Raw genomic sequence first — 19,593 nt, 5'->3', positions numbered from 1 at the left:
CTCTCAATAGCCATTTCTCTCAAACCATCATTTGCTACTTTTGCTTTCTCCTATTCCTCTTTAGCATTACCTCTCTCCATTCTCTGATACACTAGGGTCTTCCCATCAAACAAACACTCTATGGCAGTCTACTTTCATTATATTCACCCCTTGATGCATTGCCTACAACAACTCAATCTCCTCTTCCTATCTCCCAACCACGTTGGAAATCTCAATTTGGCCACAACCAATGACTCTTCTAGGTGACATTGTCAACTGCAAGTAAAAAACATTGTGAGTGCAACTTTAGGTCATACCATGTACAAATCAGATTTCCAGAAATTCACAAGGCCTCCCTTCCATATGGATCCCACCTTGCTCTGATAACACTTGATGTGAGGCAAGGTCTACAAACCCAATAAAGGGTTGGCAAACTAAGGAGCTCGAAAAAATTTAACATAACATATATGAAACAAACAAAGGCAAATGGAAATAGTAGATTTGTATTGACTGTCAATGAAAGAATTCATACAACAAGTCACATAGGCCAAACACAATTGATTACAACGATCTTAGAATTTTCGAAAGATACTACTTTCATTGGAGTGAGATATAACATATCTTGCAAAGCTGTAAGTGTACAAATATATACACATCCATAAACTACTAAAGTCTCCACTGGTTGGTCCCCTTCTACTTGTAATCAAATACATGACTACACTTACATATACATATGTGGAATCTTTACCACACACTGCATGGTTCCTCAACATGTTTAAAAAGGGGCATGAAATTAGGATTTGAAAACCAATCCTAAACTAGGATTGGACCGTTACTGCATAAGTCTCTAGGTTTATAAGGTAGCTTAAGGCTCTCAATTAGGTGTGTATAATGTCCTTTTTTAATAAAAACCCTAATTTTTGCACTAAATCACCATTTTCAGGTAAAACAATAAATGGAATAGGATGCATACCTGATTGAGATCCTACAATAGGTTAGGAAACCATGAAAATGTATATAATTAATAATAAAAATCTTCTAAGAAAAACAATCAAACATAAATTCTCTATACTTAGGGTTAGGAACATTAACTTAACCATAGTTTTTGTCCAATTCCTTATCGAAATTCAACCATAAGTAGGAGTACAGAGGAACAATATGTCCAGTAGACCCTCTACCCTAGGCCCAAGTGTGGAGTAAGAACCAGAGCCCCCCTTGGCCTCATGGGACTATCGATCAACCACAATGAGGTGGTCTACCTAGTGAGGTGTCCCATCATCGTTCCCCTTCATCACTTCCATCCTTATCCTTCTCTTGTGGTTAGAATTCGCTTAATTCAATAATCAACCATGATAGTGTTTGGAAAGATACAATAGGGTGTCCTAAATGTCCTTCCTCTCTAAGTCCAAGAGCGGTGGACTCCCTCTACACCCCCTTGGCTTCATGGGACCATCAGTCAACTACCATGAGGTGGCGTACCTAGAGGAAGACGTCATCACCATACTCCCTCCTTGTACTTGTAATATTATCGTGGCAGTTTGCTCAATATATATAATTGTCCATCATTGGTTGTTCCTTATGCCAAATATAATAACAATTATGTATATCATTCATAATTGTGTAATTAAAAATAATTTCTTATTGTATTGTTTAAAACCAAGAATGAGACATCCAATATAATTGGCAACAAGGTACTGTATAATCTTAATAGACATTTGATCTGCAATTATAGTTTATTATGCTATAAAGTCATGAATAGGGAAGATCATACCAGATCTACATTAACTGATACTATCGTTGTATACTGGCTGGTCCTTTATATGCACACACACACACACACACACATATATATATATGTATATATGTATGTATATATGTGTGTGTGTGTGTGTATATATGTATATATATATGTATGTATGTCTTGTTGTTCAGCTGTTCTTGATCCCTTTGGTTTGCTGATTACTGAAGACGCTTCTCCTTTATCTCAAGGTTGCTTCTTCCTTTCTTTTCCATAATCCCCATGCATACCACCAAGAACAAGGATGTTACTGTCTGTAACTTGATAAGAGTTCTGATCTGATCTGATCGATGGTGCTGTCATTGGAGGATTTTGATTCCTTTCCTTTATATCTCTCAATGTGAGGGAGAGGTCACACCTCTTCATAATCTATGCCCTCTGGCAAGAGACACAGCCTTTCACCATTAGCACCCTTTGAAAAAGTGCAACTCTTCATTATTTCCACCCTTTGAAAGGGACACAACCTTTCACAATCAGATCTGCTCTTCTGATTCCCCCAAATTATCCCCCCTCAAATGAGGTTCTCTTCTCCCTTTTATAGCTCATGTTTGAGGGAGTCACAACTTTTCATTTTATGTCTTTTGACCATTCATTAACTTAATTAAATTTTAATTATATGTAATTATATTCTTTTATATTTTTTTTAATATTTTAATTTTATTATTATTTATTATTAAATTCTATTTCAAAGTGGGGACATTACAGTGTGTGGCCATTGAGATGTTGGAAAATTCCTTTACATTAATGCACAAGCTTCCATAAACTTTCAAACAGATTCAAGAGGCGTAAACTCCAAATACAAAAAACTACAAAACAAATGATACATGGAACACAAAATCTTTTGGTTGATGCAAGATAGCTAGTAAACCAAGGAGGCTCCTATATCACAATGTGAAGACAAAATAGAATACAGATATAAATAATACAAGTTGACGAGTCCTACAAACCAATTTCAGGAACTAAAAGTCCCCATCATCATCATTATTAATTATATATGTTGATTTGAATTTAGAATATATATTGACCTTTTATCTAGTGCAAAATGTTTGGCAAGAACCATCTTCCCAATCTAGAAGCAAGGATATTAGATCTTTATACTTTTACATGAAAAATATGGTGCAAAAAAGAATAGTAGTGAGGATTTTGTTTGTTTTCAAAGTGTTACATTGAATTTCAGTTGTGTTTTGGAAGGTTAGACTACGGAAAATCTTGGTATGGATTTAAATCTCATGCAAGGGCATGCCACTTCAACAAGAGATCAAATTTTATCAACATTAAGACCAAATTTGATAACTCATGGAGGGAAAGACAAAGTAGGAGCATGCTACTATAGATTTACCAGCAGACGTTGGAGAGGCCCCTATCGATCATGAGAGAACAAGATACAGGTTCAAAGGCAGGGCCATATGGTGTTTGGCCGATGGAGATATTGACTCTTCTAGGAACCAATGGTGCATCAACTGTTCCAGCCAAGTATGGATCAATTTTTTTAATAAATTTGTCTAGCAGATCTAGAACATCTCACATTCAATTGATAGGTTGCAATATTATTGTGTAAGCCCTAAAAGAATGAATATTTTGTTGACAATAGCAAGGGACAGACAAGACTTACTCAAATTGGAGTTGGTCTAACTTGATGTCTTTTAAAGAATTTTGATTATATTAACCTTTAAAAATGTTGGCAATGGCGATGTTAAAATTTTAGAAGCAATAGAAGAAACTTGACTTTGTTCAAATTGAGTGCTAATTTACAGGAGGTTCAAAGGTGGATTTTCAAAGGCTAAAACGAAGTAATTACTTATGTTTCTGACAGAAATCATTTTCTTAATTCTATTTAGAAAGAATTAAAAACAAGGATCGAATATTTTGTTGACAATAGCAAGGCAGAGACAATGAGACTTCCTTGAACCAGAGTTTGGCTGACTTGATGTCTTTTGGAGAATTGATTGTAGCAACCTTTAAAAGTGTTGGCAATAGCAATGTTAAATTTAAGAGGTAATAGAATAATCTTGATTTTGTTTGACTTGAATCTTTTGGGACGTTCAAGGTGGATTTTCAAAGACTAAAAGGAATAAATTACTTATATTTCTGATTGAAATCATTTGCATAACTCTCTTTACTTAGTAAGGGTTTACAACAAGGATAGTCATCTTTTCTTTATAAGACATCAGCATTTCAAAAAGTACAAATGATCCACAGTAAATCATAGAAAGCGAAAGAAATCAAAGAATAACTTACAAAACAAATTCTCTCCTTATCATTTAAGTCTTTATCCATTCCAACAACTTGAAGGTACATCAATCTAGAACCAGAACAATGCAAAAATTAAAAAACCATTGAAGATGCTAACTTTCAAATCATGTAACTTCAGTAAATGTATATGAACTGTAAAGTACAATGAAGGTGCAAACTTGTCCTATTCAAAAATATATACAAACTCTGAGGAAAAATAAGAATGCAATAACATGTGGGCAAGAAGCTTTGAGCATTATTTCAAAAGGGAAAAAATGGCACTTTTTATTAACATAAACGGAAAAATTTTCCTAACCATCTATAATGTTAGTAATTCATTTAATAGAATAGGGTACAAAGTTATGCAAAGGAAGCACTATGATATGTACATACTTTTTATCATTGTTATTCCATACATACATTTATAAAAGATTTTTAAAAGAGATAAGACAATCTTCGCTCACAAAATTCTACTCTAACCCACCTGCCATAGATAAATTAATGAGTGGGCCTCCAAGATTAGATCATGCATACATACTGTTATCACAAAAGCTTGCACCTTTGCTAAGCTATCAGCTCAAGCTATTAATATTAAATAAACCATATTGCAGACCAAATGTCATAAAAATGTTAACTTAAGTCATTTTAATGAGAAATGACCTAGTCCATTAAACTGCATTCTGAACTCAACTAGGTCTGCCAAAAGTAGAACTGAGTCACTAAGCCATCACATAACTGTCAAAAATAGCCAGTGCTGCCAGACTAGACTGAGACCCTGAAAATTTCCACACTTACTAAAAATAGTGACTTCCACCTCCGTTAGGGCACAAACTAGGATCAACTGTTACTTACTATAAATAGTAAGTCCACTGAAGAGTAGTCAGATGAAGTTGCATGTCATATTGCTGGAAAACTCTTGAAAAACCAAAAAAAATGTGCTATTCAAACCCTACTTACTAAAAATAGTAAGTATGCAAACCTCAACTGAACGCGATGCATGTATCATCACTGTGAAGCTCTCTGAAAAACCCTGTAAAAATTCCACAATCAGAAATCCCAGACTCCAACTACTTCCCACTCAAAATCCTCCCGAAAGATGGAAACCCTAATTCTACCAAAAATAGCCTACGGGCCTCCTGAATAGGCTATTCTCCACCATGAGTGATCACTGGCTGGGAGGGGACATTACACAAAAAGGCAACCCTGTCTCTTCGAACTCCATGCAAGAGGCTTTGTACACACCGTAGTTTAAAAACTCGTGGACTCACCACGGACTCACGAGTCCATGGGAGCCATGAGTCGACTCGCCAAGGACTCACGAGGCGAGTCCTGGCGAGTCAATCTGAAAGACTCGCGAGTCTTTTGCAAGGACTCGTGCGAGTCTTTTGCACGGACTCACGGGTCTTTCAGATGGACTCACGCGACCCAGAAAAAACGTCATGCAAGCTTTAAAAGTGAGTTTTTTTTTGTTTTTTTTGCCTTCATTTGGCGTAATTGAGGGAGTGAAATATCTCATGAAGGGTTTTTTTGCCAATAGAAAAACAACCCCGATGCCTATATAAAAATAATAAAAGTATTTTTGGCCTCGCGGGGCGCTGCCCCCAAACCCCCGTCAAAAAATATAGAGGGAAACTGCGCTGATGGAAGTAGTGAAAATTTAACCTCCGAGTCTGATTAGACTCCATATAACAACATAATTATCATTGAAGAAATCTAGGTATTTAGATTTAGTATTTCAAATTTCAAATATTGCGCATTTGTAAATCATATGACATGTGTAATGTTTCAATTATGGCTCTTATGTTCTCTAAATGCATTAATTTCTTTATGTTTTTTTGTAAAACTTTTTTGCCGAGTCTTTCGCGAGTCTTTCACGAGTCCGAGTCCGAGTCCAAATTTTTGGTTTGCCGAGTCTGTGGCGAGTCCGAGTTTTTAAACTTTGGTACACACGTCTAGAGTCTTCCAGTACCCTATAAGAAGCAATTGACAACCCAAAGTGAAGGAGAGGAGTCTTCCAGCACCCTATAAGAAGCAATTGACAGCCAAAAGTGAAGGAGAGGAGAGGAATTAAAGTAATTGTATCACTAAGTAGAAAAACAAGCTGAATTAGTGAAATAAGCTTGACAAAGTTTGTAATTTCATTTGTATCTGTCTACTTCAGCAATACACTCTGGTAGAAGAGCCATGGCCTCTTTCAAACTGGATCTTTCATCATTCATGCAGTTTTCCCAAGATAAATCTTGTGTTTGAGTTTGTGTTTCATGTATTCCATTTCAGCACTTAAATTCTGTTTATCAGCTCCTTAATTCCTCCCCAATTTTACTATCATTTGGAAATTCAAGTAGCACAGTACCTTAAAGTTTGACTCCATAATTTCTAACTAGTTTTTCCTAGAAATTACAGATCACTGTAGATATAGATAAGATAATAATTCATCTGTATAGAAATATGATAGTTGCAGTAGCGTTAGATATGGGAGAAAGTAGTTAAGTCCGATACAAGTTAGACACTTCTGCACAAGATAATCTGTAAATTTGTTTTGTAAAGATCAAACAAAGGATTGTAGAATTTTTTTATAATTTGATGTAATCAATCAATCATGAGTAATGTAATGGATGATTCTTATGTCTTGTCCATGACATGAATGGATGGATGTATACTTTCTGTGTTAAGTGGGATTGTATGAATCTAAAGTTAAACACAGTAATTATACACATTTCACCAAACCACAGCCAAATCATAACAGGCGGCATTTAATTTCCTTGCAAGACTAGACTAATATCAAATGAGGGATTTCAGGGATTTGTTGCACCTTGGGTGAGCTCTTAGGTCTTTCCACTGGCCTAAGTGATAGGCCAGTGTAGTATTTCCTTTGTTCGGTAATCATTGGTCAACCCAAAACAAGGCTACCTATAGGAAATGACTCATAAGCCTAACAACACTCTATGGCCTACCATGCCAACATCAATCCCAAAGGTTTACCACAACATTGCTAACTCAATGGACCTGATAAGACAGGCTTTATAACTCATACTATTAAATAAGTATCACAAAGTGGCAATTGTGGGTTGATGGAAGGTTGGAGATGATATTCCATTTTCTTTCCTAGGTAGATCAATAGGGTAATTAAAAACCAAAATACTTTAGTGATGGAATACATCATTCCATGCTAAATTTTGATGCAAGTACCTATGTCTCTCCTTGTGTGTGCATAGGCCATGGAATTAATAGTAACTGTTGTCATTTTATGACACTCTTGGTCCATCAGTGAGAACCGATCAGAGATATGTTCCATGGACTAGCGCTGCCCAGTTGATCAAGGAGAAAAGTAGTGAAATCATGGTTTGAAGTGTTGCCTTGTCGGAAGTTCCTTGGCCCTCTCTTTCTCTTCTCCGGAACTCCGGAACCCCGAAGTTCCGAGTTTCTTTGCCTTAGCCTCTTTCTTTCCTGCTCCGAAACTCCAAGTTTCTGAAGTTCTCTTCCTTCCCTTAGCTTTTCTTCTGTTCTCCTCCCCGGAACTCCGGAACCCCCAGGTTCCGAAGTTCCTAGTTCCTCAACCCCGAAACTCCAAAACCCCCAGGTTCCCAAGTTCCTTACCTTCTACCCTAGAACTTCGGAACCCCCAGGTTCCCAAGTTCCTTGTCCAACTATGGTGACCCAAGTCTCTGAAGCTCCCCTTCTCTCTTTAACCCTTTCCCTCTCTATCCCGGAACCCCGAGGTTCCGAAGTTCCTTTGAGTAGTTCCCCGGAACTCTGGAACCCCGAGGTTCCGAAGTTCCTTCCCCTTTTGCCTTCTCTCTCTAGTTCCTCCGGAACCCCAAGGTTCCGAAGTTCCTTTCCTAGCCCTCCTTTCTCCTATCCCGAAACTCCGAAACCCCGAGGTTCCGAAGTTCCTTGCTCCTTCCCTTGTCTTCCTCACTTCGAGAGTCCGGTCTCTGAAGTCTTCCAAGCCTACTTCCGACTTGCAACACTTCTGGATGGCGTGATCGACACTCAAGGCTTTAAATGCTCCAACAGTTTTGGTGACTTATGCACTTTTTTTGTGGAGCCATAGGGGTGCATTTAATGTTTTTGGCAGGATTTCCATCAAGAGAGGTACGGGGCCATGCTTGGTGACTTGTGTCATGACTGCATACTCTGACTTTAGAAGGTCAGTCAATCCAACTTCTCAAGGTTTCCCTTTTTGGGTATGGCTAGGTTGCTTGCATGTACAAGCCAAGTGCATGCACTTCCCTGCACCTCCAGACTGACATGCAGGGGTCATGATCACCATTGTAACCCATTTTTCTATATAATGGCTTTTAAGCCTCATTGTAAAGGGTTCTCTCCCTGCTGCCTTGAGCTTTCTTATGCTCTTCTCTTCTCTTGAAGAATTGTAATTTTTGCATTTCTGCAACTGTAAGATTGGCTTTTGGCCTTATGATTAATTGAAAATCACCATTCTTGCCTCTTTTCAACTTATGTATGTTGTGTATGCTTCCTTACCTCCATCATAGGTGTATCTCTTGTGACCTTTTCTCTTCACATATGCTGTGTTAACTGGTTTTCTGAGTGTGACTTGTGGGAATCCTTCTCCTCTCTTGGCATTCAGTGAATTCTAACCTTCATATATGCATTGGGGTCACTCATACAACTGAAAAGTTGTGCATCTTCAGGTTGTTTCAATTAATTACTTGTGTCATTTCGATAGGGAGAGGAACAATCTCTTCTTGGTGCATCACCTCTTTTTATTTCAAGCAATTCTCTCTTCCTTTTACTTCTGCAAGTTGTTAGGATGGGCTTAAGAGTAAGTTTTGAAGTGTTGAGTTGGTTCAACGCACCTAGATAGAGAAGGAAGTCAGCCTTCTCCGGAGATTCAACCCCCTCGCGCAAGGCCCCACACTTCAGGGTTGTTTCCATGTTTCACAAGGTTGCTGAGTTGATAGCTCAGCAAGGGTGCAAGCTTTTGTGATAACAGTAACACCATGGGGTCAAGAACAATATAAGTTAAGAAGTCCATTGCGAAATTTTGCAACTTTTAAAATTCACTTTGCAATGTGAAAGATGGAATGAACTTGAAGGCGGTCTTGTATTTTATATGCTGTTGCAGTTATCGCAAATGTTAAAAGCATTTCAACAATTTAAGAATGGTATTTTGATGGTCATTTACCTACAACAATGATAATTAAAATTAAAAAGTGACTCCATACCTGTGTCGTGCATGTTCATAACTAAAAATTGAACTTTTTACCATCTTCACTTCATGACCTTGTTTTTTTTCTGTTCCTCATGAAACAATATAAGGAAATATAAGTAACATGTTAAAAGTCAGTGAACAAGATTTACAGCTTGTAAATTGTTTTCTACTCTCGATATTGCTTACCATTTTTTTTTAGTGCAAATATGAACAATTCATCCACTTTCGTACTTGTATAAATGACAAGAGGTCTTGTCTGATATATGACTGAATAGACACAAATCCATTGTACAGTCAGTTCCCAATATTTAAATAAGCCTCCATTCTATACTCAATAATACAATTGGAATCAAGTTGATTTGAATTTACTATGATGAAAATCAGAAGATACTTGAGAAGGTTTTAGTCAAGGGATTTACTTTTTTCTGATTAAGAATTGATAAATAAGAAAAGATGTGATTAAAAAAATGAAAATCCAATGGAGAAGAATGAAACTCATAAGTCACAACATAACTCTAGATAAAAGGTCCAAAATTAAGTAAAATTTGTTATGCTGTTGAAAGATATACCAAGGTCTATAACAGGGAAGTCTCCACATTCATCTTCCCAAGCTTCTAAGACATAAAGTCTGTGATCATTTGCATCATAATATGAAATCCCAATCCTGTATGTAATTCACCAATAGAAAGAAATCAACACAAATGGTAGTGTATCAAAATGATATTAATTCATTAATCCAGAAAATTTTCAGTTTCTGAATACAATTTAGCTCCCAGATTAATGTTCTTGAGAAAAGAATAATTTGATACTCCATCAGGTATATTTTGTAAACTTGCTTGGGAAACTTGAAAAATTTAGATTCCGATTTATTAAAGATTTAATTTTATGGGTATGGCTAAATGGAATTGTGGAGGAAAATCTTAGGCATGGAGTTTTTTTATTGCTTGTGTGTAACCCTTTCACCCTTCCTAAGAACCATATAGTGAAATTGCTCTTCTTTAGTTTTTTTTTAAAAGATGAGCTAGGAAGCTTGGAGTAGCCATAGATTTTACAGTAGTTGATGCAACACCTAAAAGAGGGAGCTCTGAATAATGTTGAATAAAGATAAAATACAGCATCTAAAAATAATATAATAAATTTTAATTTTTAACTTGAATATTTTTTTTAATTTTTTGATAATTATTTAAATTTTAAGATATCAATTACTTATCAATAATTATTGTTCATCAAAAAAATTAATATTCAAAAATTAAAATTGACAACGATTTATAAACATTTGAAAATTTGAATTACTAACACAATAACCTATGACTCAACTAGAAATGACTATCTCCAACCTCGACTTTGAAATACAGATGACTAATTTACCAACAAAAAAGGACTTTCATGTAACACAATTAAGTTTCAGCTTAAGTATAACAGGATAGTGTATGCCAACATCCGAGCTTGAATCTAGACATCATATAAGTGAAGAAAAAAAGGGGAGATGAAGGCACAATTGGAGGTGAACAACAAGAGATGCCACTTGGACAGCAAGAAAAGAATTTGAAGCAACAAAGGTGATAGATGATGCACAGAAGAAGGTCCAATAAAGCCTTAGATAGAAACTCTTGCTCTGAAACTGTTATAATGTTGGAAGTGAAATATGTATATAGGCCTTAAAAGAATGTGTTGTCATTCCAAACAATCTCTAAATCTAATCCAACTAGAAAATAGAAAACCCTGATTCCTCACTCCAGTCAGCCTACGGGTTTCCAGAATAGGCTAATGGACCACCGATTACCTCCTACTAAGAAGGGGACATTACACTAATTGGTTTCTTGCATGCTTAGAGTAGTCCGGTTGGATTCTTGGCATATCTACACCTTTCTTTCCCAGTATCTTATTCTTTGTCTACTAACATATATAGCAAGGGTAGCCTCCTTGGGAATTGTTGCATCTCGGGTGAGCTCCTAGATCTTCTTGGTCTAGGTGGAAAACTAGAGTAACAAATCTTCATTGTTGGATACTAAGGATCTATGTAGAACCTGAAGGTGACAAGAAACTAGTCCCGAGGATCATATATCCTATCAAAAGATCTATGGAATTCCATATGCAGGCATCTATCCACTGCAAGCTGATTAGACATCTATCCTATGGAATCTGGATATTGCATGTGTATATAGAAATAGGTTTACGTTTTTCTTCTCTCCAAAATGTATGTATCCAAGTATAGGGAAGACAGCCAGGTTGCTTGAATTTTTGTACGGTTCATTATACCTTATTTGAACTTGGACTCTAAAAGAATCCCTTATGACATGTGCAAATTATTTGAGGTTTATAAGTTCCCTTTACTTTGATGCCACATGCCATTTACTAAATTTCTATCATTCAATGTCGGCAATTTTTATTTCTTATTACACTACAAAGAATCATGAAAATGCTAATAGCCTTGCATCTGGAAAAGTAATAATATCATAGAAATCATATAAGAAAGAAGAAGATGAGAAGTATATTTAGATATTTACCTGTGGTTTTGCAAAATGCATGCCATGTATACCTGCAAAATTATAGGAAAAAAATAATAAGTTAAGTGAAATTGTGATAAGTCCAATACTTGCATACTCAATTCCCTGAGTCACTCTACATAATCTTTTTGTATCATGTAAATAAGGTACATAATAAAGCATAAAAAATTCTGAAGCGTTTCTCTTTTGTTCATTTAGCATGTTAAGTTATACATGTGACCATATAGTTAGTAGCCACTTTGATTATTCTGGTTCCCTAACATGATCTCAGCAAAAAGGACTGCTATTGTAGAAAACTAAAGAAATTTAATGTCCAGAGTCCAGACTATGCCAATTGTTTAAAGAGAAATACAAGATGAAGAGTATGATCCGAACAAAGATAGACCCGAGAAGGGAATGGCACCATTGTAATATCAGTGACATCAGTTCTACAGCAATATATACATCATTTATGTTCAAGCTGAATTTCAGGGGAATTAAATAGGTAGTTAATCAATATTCTAAACTAACCAAGTCATTTAGCCAGTGTCCTAAAACTTCCAGTGTTGGCCACGTTTTATACTTTTAAAAATATATAAATAAAACGATTCCGACCATATTCATTGCACATTAGTGGAGGTTCCCTAAACCATGATAAAGATTGCTAACTATAGCATTACCATCAACAAAGCAATGGTGAAATAAACAAGATAAATGGAACTTCAATTGTACTCATATAAAGCAATTTACATTAAGTGATAGATGGAACACCAGGGACAATCATGTTGGTTGAAAATTTTGTATACCTGGAAAGATGTGCAAAATTGTGGTTTCAACCATAGTGTGTGAGTATAAAACTCTCCTAATTTAAGGGAAGGATCCCTCTTTTATACTTTTACTAACTAAACATTAATCAGATTTGGGTGGGACGACATCCTTTTCTCTTTTTTCAGAAAAGACAATATTCTTTCCTCTTCCTAGAAAAGAAATAGTGGTTTTGAAAATATACACAGCGGCTTAGAGAAATAACAAGAATGCTTAAAACAAAAGGAAGTGAAGTTTTTGTGAAAACACAATGTCTTCCGTCACTTCCCCTGGGACAAGAAAACAGCAACTAAGCACAAAGTCTTGAGTTCCCACTATCCTATCTACCGTTTTCAGAATGATAAAAGTTAAAACAAGAACAATATACAATATATGGCAGCACAAAGTCTGCAAGTATGATGTACCTTCGAACCACTTCAAATGGGAACAACCACAAGCACAAAGTCTTGCAACTCTTCTCAACTCTTAATACTAAACTGTATTAATTCAATCTCCAATATTTGCAGAACAAAGTCTGCAAGAAATCAGATTGAAGCTCTTTCAACAACTTTACTATATTCTCAAGCAAATACAAAGAAATGCACCTCTATGACACAAGAACACAATAGATATACAAGTATGGATTCAACACAAAGTCTGAAACTCAACATTGTTTCGATATCACTTGAGCAAAATAGTTTACAAGTATAAAGCTCAAAGTCTCCATAATTGCAAAATTCTGCAGAGTTTTCTTGCTTGCTGAAAAGATGAAAAATACATAGAGCACCCTCCTATATATATAGGAGAGGGGCTGAGAGAAAAATGTGGGAGAAGTCTAATTAACTGAGACTTTTTCCACAGCTAACTAACTAACTATGACTTGTTCAAATTACAATCCTATTGCTAACCAACTTGTAATTTGTTTACATGCAATTACAAGTTACAAGAATGCAAGTAAGGTGACTACTTGCAATTACAATTTTTGACATTACATGTAATTTGTCGAAAGGAAATTACAAATGCTTAATTGATACTAATCTAAGTGTCCGAGACACGACTTTCTTTACATCATCCTCTATCTAAGAGGTCTTCATGCTACTACAAGATGCTGGCACTTGAAGTATTTGAAATCAGTGAAGGTATTTATTCAGGAGCGACAACCTGCACCATTTGTCCATAAATGGTAATAACAGCGACCTTATGAAGATCAACCACTGAACTTGAAGATAATTAACATTCTTTGTTGGCCACTATGATAGTGAAAATCACTGTTTTTTTCCACATAGTGCTGCTATAATGCATTCCTCTGTTGCATTACTCCTTCATTTGTCATGTTCTCTCTTATCATGGCATTGACCTCTTGACTTAGCTATTGTTCTCTGCTTCATGGTTCATGCTATTTTGATCCTCTTTGTGCATATGACAACATACTCTTCTCATTTGACATCATTTCTGCCATCAAAATATGACAGCACTGGCTTTTGCTTATTGTTTGTTCATTCATTGAAACCCCTTGCAATTAGGTCTCTAGGACCCGACTACAAGTATTGATCTTGCAAAGGAAAGACGTGGGAATGAGAGCATGTGAAGACAAGGTGGAATGCGAGTGCAAGTGGATTGCAACGAACTTGGAATTCGGAAATGGAAGAATGCAAGTTACGGAAAAAAGGCTGAAACTTACACTTGCAATCGGGTCTTGGAGACCCGAATGCAAGTAAGCTTTTTGCATGATTGGTATAAGCTTGCAATCAGGTCTTCAAATTGCAAGTGTAGTGATTGCAAACATGTGGTAAGGATAAGCTTGCAATCGGGTCTTAAGACCCCATTGCAAGTAAAAATACTTGCAAGGATAGTGAGAGAAACAAACTTGCAATCGGGTCTCTAGGACCCAACTGCAAGTGTACATGTAATGCAACGCTCAAGAAATGGGTGTCTTGCAATTGGGTCTTGAAACCCCAATTGCAAGTGCAAGAGAATAGCAAATAGCAAACTTGGCCAAGTCAATTGCAAACGGGGTTCTGAGGCCCGACTACAAGTGAAAGAAATTAAGCTTGCAATGCATAGGAAAGGCGATGGGATAATATGCTTCCAATCGGGTCTTGAAGACCTGATTGCAAGTATAATGCAATGGTGGAAAGGAACTTGCAATCGGGTTCTAGAGACCCGATTGCAAGTAAATTAATTTGCAAGGAAAACGTATACCTTCACACTTGCAATGTTGGACATAAAACCCGACTTGTCTTTGACAAGAATGCTCAACTAAAGGGACCTTAGTCGCAGTCGGGTCCTAAAGACTCGATCGCAAGTAAAGTTAACTTGTACTGTGAGCAAAAAGTTCCTACTTGTAGTTAGGTCAAAAAGTTCCTACTTGCAATGACTTCAAAAAGTTCCTACTTGCAGTGAAATGCAGTGAGGTCAAAAAGTTCCTACTTGCAGTGACTTCAAAAATTTCCTACTTGCAGTGAAATGCAGTGAGGTCAAAAAGTTCCTACTTGCAGTGACTTCAAAAATTTCCTACTTGCAATGAGGTCAAAAAGTTCCTACTTGCAGTGAGATCAAAAAGTTCCTACAAGCAGTGAGGTCAAAAAGTTTCTACTTGCAGTGACTTCAAAAAGTTCCTACTTGCAGTGAGGTCAAAAAGTTCCTACTTGAAGTGACTTCAAAAAGTTCCTACTTGCAGTGAGGTCAAAAAGTTCCTACTTGCAGTAATTGACTTGAAACCCGAAATTGCACAGAAAGCTAGGAAAATGAAGGCAAAAACCAACCAAAACTTGGACAACAATGACAAACACACCCACTGATGATTGGACATTATCAAATATGAGTTTTGAACCTCGTAAAGCATGCCTTAGAGAAGAAAACTATGAGTTTTGAGTGAAAATTTGTAGGAATTATCTATTTTTTGAAAATTCAAAAATTGAGAACAAATCACAATGAGAGCTACCCAACCATTTGATGAATCAAATAGCACAATGCACAATGTGAACAGTAATGTGAAGATGACATCACAACATGCCCAATAGCAAGCCAATCCATGTACCAAATGTTGCTTCAGTTCATTTTATCCATTTGGTTACGCAGTCAACTACAGGAGATCTCAAATGGACCCATACTATTTGAGAATAGCTTGCAAATTTCTGATTCAGTTTTCTATATACACAGGGATGGATTTAGTCTGCACTGAATTGATCATGGAGTTGTAGGTGATGGATTTGATCATGACCTATCTCATCCCTAATACACAACCAACATTCCAAACAATCTCTAAATCTAATTCTACTCATCCACTTGCATTATCCAATTTAATGAACAAATACATGCATCACAATTTCAAGAAATCATGGTAAAGAAAAGGCAACATGGGATCATAAACCCAGGCATTCAACTGATGCGTGTTGAGGATACAAGTTTCACATTAGGCGATGAGGTAAGAGATTCCATAGGTATGCCATGCAAGGGAATTCTATTGAAAATCATTGATCATATAAGGAAGTTCGAGATAAACCCGACTATAAAACAAGTTTAGCACATCAAAAACCAACAAGCTAATTTTAAGAATGAAATCACCTTACAATGTTCCCAAAATTTGTAAAGTACATGTGCAAGCAAGCTTGTGTGCATGCTTTTGTTGAACATAAAAACTTTTACATATGTGAAACCAACCTTTTGCACATGCATCTTATAGATATAAGATTTATTATTTAATAATCAATTTCTATTTGTTAGGGGTCAATAACGCATGTTAGTTGTAATTGGGACGGGTGTTTATGTTTATGTTTATGTTTATGTTTATGTTTATGTTTATGTTTGAGTCGCCGAGAGGTTCCCTTGGGGTAGTTGGTAGTTAGTGACGGTTGGCAACTTGGCCAACCGTCGAGTCTCTGTATGGTTCAGATGGAACCTCGGCAAGGATGGTATTGTACTGACATATTCTTAAGAATTCAATAAAGATATCGTTCTTCTGGTATAGATGTTTGTTGTTGTTACTTATGCTTTGATATATGAATGTTCTGTTACATGAATAGTTGGTACGTGTGGAAAATCCTTGTTTTATCCGTGAGTTTACCAACCTTACATTAAGGACTAAACATTTTGGCATCGTTGCCTGAACAAACCTGGAAATAACTATGACAGCAGGCGGAAGGAATTAATGGGCCGGCCATTCAACCAGCAATTAATTGTCGTGGACAGCGACACACACGAAGAAAGTACCGCAGAAGAGGCACGAGAGGATCAGTTGACGGCAAACTTGGTAGAGTTGTGGGACATGTCGGTCACGCAGTACATACAGAGGGAGGCTCAAGAGAGAGCCATTTCTGAAGGCACGGTGCGTGGTGAACTCACCGTTAGCACTCTTGTCTTTGACCTGCTCGGAAGTATTCCAAGGTTACTCGCCAGAAATCTGATTGCACTTCAAGACCGAAGGGAGGAAACTGCACGGGAACTCCGTCGGCAACAAGTACTCCAAAGGTACAAAGAGCACAACCGTAGGGAGGAAGAGGAGAGGGAGACAAGCCGACGTCGTACCTCTAGCACTTAATGCCCCTACGGCCAAACAAAGACAAACGTACCACTGCCACCGAAGGAGTAGACGAGGGAATTGTACGAAGATCTCTTTGTATAAAAGAACAGGTCGAACGGAGACGACGGCTAAGGGAGGTTGTTGACTCGAAGAGCCCTGAGAAACGTAGCAAAAGTTGGAGTGTGAGTCGGAGTCGTAGTTGGGAGAGACAAAGGCCGTGTACGTGGAAGGAGTTGGCGGAGGTCGCCAGGAACCTGCCACTTCCAGACGTAGCGGAGGAAGATCTCGCCGACCAGGCCCCACACTCGACGTCAAGTGAAGAAGACTCTGGAGCCGAGTCGCAGAGCAACCCGATAGAATATTCTGAACAAGGAGAGGAGGCGGTACGGGACCTACACGAAGTGGTTGCCAATATTTTTGAAGCAACATTATCAAGCATCAGGAATTTGTCCTTGTCAGAGGAAACCAAAATAGGAGGGTGAGATCCAAAAACCCCGAGAAGGAGGGACTATAGGAGCGAGGGTGACCAAAGCCCTGCGCACATGGGTCCAACCAGGTCAAGAGCGTATGGTACCTTCCATACACATAATATCTTTCGGGCATATAGTAACTTCCAAGCACTACATAAAACCCTCCAGACAAAAACAATGGCACACACCTCGGAGAAACAAAAGCTTCTGAAATTCATGGGCGATGGGTCGAAGGATCCCGTACGACATTGTAAGACATGCGTGACCATTTGGGAAGCAAATGGCTAGGACAAATGGGATTACTGGTTGAAGGCATTTCCAGCCACTCTGCGAGGAATAGCAATTGATTGGTATACAGACCTGGATGCCCAGTATAAAACGTCCTGGAACAATCTGAAGAAGGCTTTCCAAGAGGAGTTCAAACTCCTAAGGGATGACAATGAAATTGTGGCGGAGATTTACAATACCAAGCAAGGAAAAAGTGAAAGTGTGCGAGCATATAATAGAAGGCTGAGGGAACTGCTCAACAAAATGGAGAACCAGTCGGCTGATTTTCACCCAACACTATTCTTTCTCTCTTTCTGAATGTTTCTTGTAGCACTTTTGTAGTCTGACACGGTCTTCCAAAGTTCTAGAAACAACATCACTTGGCTTTTTGCACTGTAGTAGTGATGTTTCATCCTAGTACCTTGTCTTTGGTGATCCTTTGGCTTTATCATGATCATATCTTCAATTGGTGTGTTGGATTCTCTATCCTTTGGCTCTATTGGTGGTCACCTTGCCCTGGATCCTTGTGGCGTTTGATCTGCAAAGACAAGTAACCTTTATATTACCATAAAGCATCTTAAAGGTTTTTAGGGTTAGCATTCCAACATCTTCTTCCCTTGATCAAAAACTCTTGTCACAAATCATAATAGGCAGATTAGGGCCCTCAAAGACTCTAAGGAAATCTTTGACCTTGGAAAGCTTGGCTACTTGGTATGCGGAATCAGATTGGAAACTCAAAAACTCGGACCTAGTTTGGAATTTGGATACTTAGACCAAAGTTCGACACTAGGACATGATTTGGGAATTGGGAACTTTCCCTATGTCACGTTGTAAACTTAGCTCTAGGAGTGAGATTGGAAATATCTACTCGAAATTCGATGCTAGGAGAGCTCTTGGGAATAAGGTCGAATTTCAATTCTATATGCCCATACAGAATTTGGAGATGTTTGTGCAAAACTTGATCAGACGTTCAGTCTTGGGAACACTTTTGGGAATAATGCTTATTCCCACTTTCAATGTAGGTACTGAACTTTGGAGAAGAAACCTTAATCTCGGTTTGAAACTCGATATAAGGAAGGCTTTATGGAATAAGGTTTCTTACTGCTTTGACTGATACCACCGAACTTCAAGCCAAGGGAAGAAATTCGTGTTGAAACTCGGTCTTAGGAAAGGTTTTAGGATTAAAGGGCTAATCCAAATTTGACTGATAATACTGAGTTCGCAGGTGTCCTGGGCAGAAATTCGGTGAAAGGAAGACATCCTATTTCTCATGCTACCACCATCTTGAAGTGGATTTGGTCTAAAACTCGGTGATAGGAAAGGTTTTAGGATTAAAGGGCTAATCCTATTTTCTGTCTCAGCACCACGTTTGGAGGGGATTGGGCAGAATTTCGGTGTTGGGAAGGATTTTTGGAATAAGGCCTTATTCCAACTTTGAATGCAAACACCAAGTTTAGGGGAAAACTCCAAAATTTGATTCAAAGTCTAGGCTGGCCTACATTTTGGGGTATTTTGACTTTGCTCTTTATCCCTCCTTGGATCAAGTTGATCCTTGAATGATCCTTTTCTCCCTTGATTCCTCATTTGCCTTGTTCTTCTCATGCCTTGGACTTCAACCTGATTCTCTATACACCTCTCTCTCTCTCTCTCTCTCTCTCTCTCTCTCTCTCTCTCTCTCTCTCATGCTAGCAAAGCGGGAAGAAGGAGAGGGGATCCCTGTTGGAGACAGGGAGTGTGTGCACAACACAATAGATAAGAAAAGGAAGGAAATAAAATAGTCAGAGAAGATATATATTGAAAAGGTGTTGAATAGGTTTAAAACTTTAATATGAAGAATGCTAAGGTAGTTAGTACAAACC

The 19,593-nt window shown here is 37.6% G+C and overlaps 1 protein-coding gene across 12 annotated transcripts in view; it reads right to left on the bottom strand.

Moving 5' to 3' along the window:
* The window catches only part of LOC131031824 (DNA mismatch repair protein MSH5), a 230,384-nt gene that overhangs the window by 198,970 nt on the left and 11,821 nt on the right, over positions 1-19,593 (bottom strand). For 10 of the 12 annotated variants that reach the window (XR_009103290.2, XR_009103321.2, XR_009103316.2 and 7 more), the window contains exons 2-6: positions 11,693-11,724; positions 9,755-9,849; positions 9,372-9,452; positions 9,199-9,268; positions 4,016-4,079 (exon numbers count right to left, since the gene is read on the bottom strand). Coding sequence is in view for 9 of the 12 variants with exons in the window: in XM_057962806.2 (XP_057818789.2) it covers positions 4,016-4,079; positions 9,199-9,268; positions 9,372-9,452; positions 9,755-9,849; positions 11,693-11,724 (342 nt within the window). In the remaining 3 variants the exon portion in view is untranslated. The remainder of the gene's footprint in view (positions 1-4,015; positions 4,080-9,198; positions 9,269-9,371; positions 9,453-9,754; positions 9,850-11,692; positions 11,725-19,593) is intronic. The other 2 variants (XM_059207343.1, XM_059207344.1) reach the window with 2 other exon arrangements.

This window comes from Cryptomeria japonica, chromosome 6 (genome assembly GCF_030272615.1).
Source record: "Cryptomeria japonica chromosome 6, Sugi_1.0, whole genome shotgun sequence".
NCBI lineage: Eukaryota > Viridiplantae > Streptophyta > Pinopsida > Cupressales > Cupressaceae > Cryptomeria > Cryptomeria japonica.
This window is presented reverse-complemented; position numbering and strand designations above follow the sequence as displayed.